Raw genomic sequence first — 7,494 nt, 5'->3', positions numbered from 1 at the left:
TTCCAGGGGTGCCGATAACTTTGGCCATGACTGTATATGAGATGTCGTAGTGTACCTGTTTTGACTAAATACAGAATGAGAACACAACAGCGCTCCAGAGAGGTGCAATTCACTGCTGTTGAAAGAAACACTGTTATACAGGAAACCTATTTGTAAGTAGGGAAAGTTTACAATAAAATAACAATAGAAGGTACAGTACAGCACTAGTAGTGCAATCACCACGTATAAAAGAGACATGAGAGACACGTGTTGTGTGTGGGAAGTTGTTGAATTCACTACATCTCATTCACTGATCGGATTTCTTAATTCTTATTATAATCTTATGGGACCATAAACGTATATATGGACGGGCTTCTCCCAAACAGATGTCAATGAACTAATACAAGGTCAATAACAAGAGGGTTTTACACTGTCCCTTTACTCTCGTGTATTCATCCATCCATCCATTATCCAACCCGCCATATCCTAACACAGGGTCACAGGGGTCTGCTGGAGCCAATCCCAGCCAACACAGGGCACAAGGCAAGAAACAAATCCCGGGAAGGGTGTAGTTATCCTTTAACCTTAATCTCAACCCGGACCAGAAACCGCCATCCCTTTTCTGAATGGAAAGCACAAAACAAGGTTTAACTTTTTCCATTGAGCATACATAAGCTCAATTTTCTGGTTTTCTTTGGGAACTGAACAAACAATTCATTAGTCCTTACACAATTATCCAGTGAACATGTGCCAGAACATGCCAGTTGTCCTGGTTTGCCAATCATTCATTCATATTGATGGCCTTTTTGAGGATGAGGTACAGAAAGCAGTGAGTTCTTCCCCATTATATCTGCTCAGTATCTCATGTTTGATAAATGAAGACACTGAGGGATAATCTTGGGTATCATCTGACTTGTCAGGCTTCTTCCCTCTTCCCACCTCTTTTCATTGTCCATCTGTAAGTTAATTAAAGGGAATGTCTGGAGAGTCAACTTTACAGGTATTGGGAAGAAATTGCCATGTTGTAATTTCCTTTGCTGAGCAATAGTCCTTGACTCTTTATTTCTATTTATTGTGTACTCAAATTAAAATCGGAAGTGGGTTATTATTAGGGTCAGGATAAGTGTTCGTGACTCACTGTTTTGTGTTCCTTAGTCAAATATTAAACCCTTGTCTGTCTTCTAGTTTTATATGCTCGAGGTTCCAAGGATGAAAAGAAGCAGAGAACAAACTTAACCCTTAAAGGGTGATTAATTCTAACTTATATATTCTAACATATGTATTTAATCTTGACAAAAAGGAGTGCTAGTTGCTTTTATCTTCCCTTCACAGACTACTGTGCATTACATGCTATGCAACCCAAGCCCATGGTATGCATAAACCATGCATATTCTAGAGTCGTATATCGAAGAGGTGTCATCTAAGTTTAAAGAATCATCCAGGATGGTGGACATGGACCTCAAGTAGTGGATCTGATATTCTGGAAAAACTACAGTTTCTGCCAGAATTTACTGTTTTGGTTTAAGTAGTAATGGCTAATGACTGACTGTTGTGAGCTGTGCCAAGTTAATGTAATGCAAATGAACCTTTCTACACTGCTGTTCACTTCAATGTATGTACTTGTATAACACATTTACTTGCACAGAGCTGACATACATGAATACATACACCGAGGAATGATGATACAAGACACAACATGGATAATGCACACCAAGCAATAGTAAGCTGGCACTATCTGACTGAAATGGAGGTATCAGGCATACTTACTTACCACCTTAGTAAAACTAATTACCTCTCAGGCAACATTTGAGTTTGGCTCTCTAGAGAACACAAGCAACACAGTATCTGACTGACGTGGAATAGGCCGGTCATACTTACTTACCTACCAAGTAAAACTGTTGTGTAAAGGAACAGATTTATTCTAATAACAACAACAACAACAACATTTATTTATATAGCACATTTTCATACAAACAGTAGCTCAAAGTGCTTTACATATTAAAGAATAGAAAAATGAAAGACACAATTATAAAACAAAATAAATCAACATTAATTAACATCGAATAAGAGTAAGGTTCAATGGCCAGGGGGGACAGAAAAAACAAAAAAAACTCCAGACGGCTGGAGAAAAAATAAAATCTGTAGGGATTCCAGACCATGAGACCGCCCAGTCCCCTCTGGGCATTCTACCTAACATAAATGAAACAGTCCTCTTTGGATTTAGGATTCTCACGGAAGGGCTTGATGATGATGATGGTCACGTAGACTTCTGCCGTTTAATCTGTCCATCATTGTTGGAGCATCATGAAGCTTTGAGTAGGTGGAGGTGGCGCAGGCCACCACCACAAAGAAACCAGAAAAAGAAACAGAAAAGAGAGTAGGGGTCAGTACGGATTTTAGAGCCACCATGAATAGTTATTTTGAGGAAATTGAACATACAGAGTATCAGGATTAAGTTAAATTGAAGTTATAGAAAGGCCATGTTAAAGTAATATGTTTTCAGCAGTGTTTTAAAATGCTCTATTGTATCAGCCTGGCGAATTCCTATTGGCAGGCTATTCCAGATTTTAGGTGCATAGCAGCAGAAGGCCGCCTCACCACTTCTTTTAAGTTTTGTTCTTGGAATTCTAAGGAGACACTCATTTGAGGATCTAAGGTTACGATTTGGAATATAAGGTGTCAGACATTCCGATATATAAGATGGGGTGAGATTATTTAAGGCTTTATAAACCATAAGCAGAATTTTAAAGTCAATCCTGAATGACACAGGTAACCAGTGTAGTGACATCAAAACTGGAGAGATGTGTTCGGATTTTCTTTTCCTAGTTAGGATTCTAGCAGCTGCATTCTGCACTAGTTGCAAACGATTTATGTCCTTTTTGGGTAGTCCTGAGAGGAGTGCGATACAGTAATGTAGTCGACTGAAAACAAATGCGTGAACTAATTTCTCAGCATCTTTCGGTGATAAAAGCGGTCTAACTTTAGCTATGTTTCTTAAGTGAAAAAATGCTGTCCTAGTGATCTGATTAATATGCGATTTAAAATTCAGATTACAGTCAACAATTACCCCTAAGCTTTTTACCTCCATCTTGACTTTTAATCCTAATGTATCCAGTTTATTTCTAATAGCCTCATTGTATCCATTAGTGCCAATCACTAAGATTTCAGTTTTCTTTTTATTTAACTTGAGAAAGTTACTATTCATCCATTCTGAGATACTAGTCAGACATTGTGCTAGTGAATCAGGAGAATCGGGGTCATCAGGTGCTATTGATAAGTACAGCTGTATGTCATCAGCATAGCTGTGGTAGCTCACGTTGTAAGCTGAGATAATCTGACCTAACGGAAGCATGTAATAATCACACAATGCTTTATTAGAGGTGTATCTTTTGGATTCATTAATGACTTAGTAATAGAAGCACATTTATTTATTACACACTATGGCAAAAAAATGAAGGACAACTTTACAATAAATGCACAAAGGCTTTTCAGATCCAGTTTGACAAGAGAGAAGAGTTTCATCTGAACTTTTAGATTTCTATTCTCTACAGTGAAACACAGGCTGGCATGTATAGCATTTCTGATTAAACTTCACAACAGGTAAAGTAGCGATACTTGCAATTGTATAAAATACTTCAAGGCAAGAAAAAAAAAAAAAAAAAGACGCCATAAGCAGTAGGCTGTAATAAATAATGAATTACTGTGATTTGTGCTTTGCCTGGCCGTGCCGCCATATCTGCACAGTTCTCGCTATGTTCACATTGTCACACATACATTTAGCTTTTAATTATAACAAAACATTCTCAAACCTTCCTAACCCAAATGAGCTCCACGGAGCACTGGAGCCTACACCAGCAACACAGGACAGGGCGCCAGCCCTACTTAAACACATACCAAAATGAATTAGCTTATGCCAAATAAAACACTTAAGTTATACGGGAAGGATTTTAAGATGTAAGGAAAGGTACTTTTCAAGTAGTTCAAACAAAAACCCAGTAACAATATTCTTTATATGCTAAGTCTTCTAGCCACACTACTCCAAATTGTTCAGTTTAGCCTCAAAACCAGAACTCAAAAAGAATTCAGAGCAATGGCTTGAGTTATTGGACTCATTTTTGTAAACAATACCTGAATAAGATGATCAAAGGAGCAGTTCCCACACTCCACTGGCTGCCATCGGTCACAACAGTGTAGTATCTGAATGGCCCGTCTCTGCACACAGCTGAAGATTCAGGAACTCAGACGTGGACACGGATCTCACTTGTGTTCAATGTGCTGCCTATCTGTGCCTTTAAAGAAACTTATTTTCAGAGGTTAAATGCTCAGCCCCACATCCAAAGACATGATGCGCATTTCAAAAAATAAAATGTCTGACTATACTGTCATGTAAGCAGTATGACTCCCCCAGCTTCTTTTTCAAGCACATACATTTCAGTTACCTTATTATTAAAAATCCAATATGAGGATCAATGATATACTATTGACTGCATTTGTAATCACAATTCATATTAAGGTGCTCATCTTTTTGGTGCACAATGTAACTGCACATTTTTTTTACCACTAAAACTGCTTACATTAATCCATTAATCTTTTGCTGTGCATTTTAAGGAATGGAATTCTAATTATTGTTACCCACTGCATTACCTCCTTCTGGCAGCTGTTTACACCTAAAATAATGCCAAAGACACAAAATATATCAAAAATGTATACATTTATTATAAACAAGAAAGCACAAACAAAGGCAGAACATAAACAAAGAATAAAACAAATAGGGGGACAAAAACCAAGACATCCCACCATGTTCCAGGGGTCTCCTTGTCCCCGTTCATGAGGTGGGTTGTCTACACACATAACAGCTATACCCTTTCTGCTCCAGTCTCTCTTTTTTCTAACCTTCTCTCTAGTGACCCTGGCTTCTCCATTCTCTGTCAATGGTTCCTTGCTACTGCACTCCTCTATACTCAAGGCTGCTTTGTGATCTGAGGAGGATATATAATCCAAATGCAAGGTCACATCTGGATAAACCACAGAATCACAGGAACACCAGATCCTCAGTTGCATACTTTATAGTGACAAACACAGATCCACCCATTTCATTTAAGGAGCATGTGGCTAAGAAAAAAAGTAATGGCTTTGTGCCAGTTCTTTCAGCCCTTAATGGCCTCCCTCCCCTCACCTCACCTCACCTCACCTCCAAGTGCACCATATAGCATCATTACAAGGGCACCACTTCTAGGGACACCGTCTGTGATGCCCTGAAGCCTCTGGTGCTACCAGTACCAGCCAGGTGCTTTCTCCCCTGCAGGTTTTTGCCCTGTCTTGCTGTCACACTGCAGCCCTTGTCAGTGGTGAAATCCACTATAAGATGAGAAAACCAGAGTGCTTGCATGTCGTGGGTGTGCGGGTGTGCATGGTGGATAAAATATGTTAACAGAATTAGTTACCAGTAGCTATCTGTCTATCAGTTTATTCAACAATAGATAAATGCATTCTTTATTACAAGGAAAAGCACTTTAAGCTTTCTATTTTGTAACTTGAAAATGTTAACTGTTACATTTGTTTCTAGTATGAAGATCAAACAAATAAATAACCACAGTGCTTTGCAAGGCGTTGCACAAATGTTAATAGCAGCTGGTTTTCATTTCTCTTGCTTGGTTGATACATTTTTCACCTACTAAAATTCTTGTCATGCTGTGAAATGACAAGTATATATTTTTATTACAATAAAATAACAATCAGTAGTTTTAAGAATGTGAATATAACTGTGTGCTGTGAGTAGGGGGAAAAAAAAGGCTCGCACTTACCTGTAAGTCCAGCAGGCTGCGCTGTGCCTTCTCTGCTGGCACCAAGTCACCTCTAATTATTTAAAGCAGTAAGAAACAATAAGCCTGGCCGAAAACTGCAGAGTATTTGAGCTACAATTTAAGAAAGGGGTGCTTATAATCATTAGGGTAATTAGTGACATAAATATGGGAAATGTATTTGCTTAAGTCTAAGACAGTAGTAGTATTTTTAAAAATATAATTTACACAATGGATAATAATTTATTGTGTCAATGGGCCCTTATAAGTGAGGATTATTAAATAACTTACTTTTAATTCAAAGCAGCTAAAATGTAAGTAGAAAATCAGTAGTACCTCACAGAAGAGTGATTTCTGTGGGAATATGCTGACATTAAGAAGAAATATAATTTTTTTGCATAAAATGAATAAATGTTTTGTGTTACTTTGTTTTTGTATAGGTCACAAAAAATAAAACCATCTCGAAACAACACAAATAGAAATGAACAAAACCATTAATTAACACCAAAAAAAAAAAAGGATACATGATTAGACTTACTGCACTATACAGCTCCATAAATGTAAAAATGAGAAGAATGTCTTCACACAGAAAGCAATCAACTTCTGTACTTTATTGCTGGGATACGTGGCAAGTGTGGACACACGACTCCCCAACAAATCTTACACTTGTGACTTAGTTCAACTCTGAGCAGGAAACACCTGATTGCTAACGCCTTGTACAGATTTGTCCATCAATAATGTTCACTGTGTCATTTCTAACAGCAAATTAAAATGCTAAAAGGTTGACAGTGGCTATACCAGTATGAAGTAAATATTGTCCTTACACTTACATCTGCTTATGTTCTTTCTTGATTTTTTATACTATAAACCAATTCTATGACTTTACTTTTTGTGATTAGACAGATTGTAGGTGACATATAAAAATATTGAATGCTAATTCAGTTTTAGGCTTAAGGCTAAAAGGTAACAGAAAAAATATGCACACACAAATTGTTTTACCACATACATTAGCAGTAATATACAGTGTATGTATGTATGTGTGTGTGTATATATATATATATATATATATCTTTTTAAAACTGAAAGCATCTGCATTGAAATGAAAAAAAAAATACAAAATTATATACCAGTATTCATATCTTACAAGCCATTGTGCAATATATTCAAACCATGTTCTTAATTTACATTCAATGTTTAAGGACTACTCAAATATAATTTGCATTGCATTTGTTTATAAAATTAAAAAATTAAACATTTTTTTCTTAATGTACAAGATATTACTCGTACAAACTACAGACTTTTCACAGTTATTTGCCCAATTTAAATAATGGCAAATATCATGTTTAAAATGTACAATATAAGAGAAACCAACTCCAAAGAATCTTTTCGCTGGATAAATTGCCTTTGAGGAAATTCCTATGGAAGTAAAGTGTTTCTGAGGCAAAACAAATGTTGATGTGGCCAGAAAATCTGTTACTTCTTTTCCAGCTTTTTCGTATTCCTCTGATATCTGATGTCTACTGCAGACAGAATGAAAAATGCATTTTAGAACTGGACATATGTTTCATCCACCCTTGCTGTCCCTGAAACTGTCCACTCTCTGGGAGAGATCCTTAAATGAAGGTCTTTGGCAAGTATCATTATTCCAGCACTCCAGCATAATTTTGTAGATCTGAAACACATATACAAAGCAATCACAAATAATTCACAATAG

The 7,494-nt window shown here is 36.9% G+C and overlaps 1 protein-coding gene across 1 annotated transcript in view; it reads right to left on the bottom strand.

Annotated features, from left to right (window-relative positions):
• Window positions 1–4,673: 4,673 nt before the first annotated feature.
• Window positions 4,674–7,494, bottom strand: part of jak2b (Janus kinase 2b) — a 137,193-nt gene continuing 134,372 nt past the window's right edge. The window contains exon 25 of the mRNA XM_039759557.1: window positions 4,674–7,452. Within this exon, the coding sequence (XP_039615491.1) occupies window positions 7,345–7,452 (108 nt within the window). The 3' untranslated portion in view covers window positions 4,674–7,344. The remainder of the gene's footprint in view (window positions 7,453–7,494) is intronic.

Source organism: Polypterus senegalus, chromosome 7 (assembly GCF_016835505.1).
Source record: "Polypterus senegalus isolate Bchr_013 chromosome 7, ASM1683550v1, whole genome shotgun sequence".
NCBI lineage: Eukaryota > Metazoa > Chordata > Cladistia > Polypteriformes > Polypteridae > Polypterus > Polypterus senegalus.
This window is presented reverse-complemented; position numbering and strand designations above follow the sequence as displayed.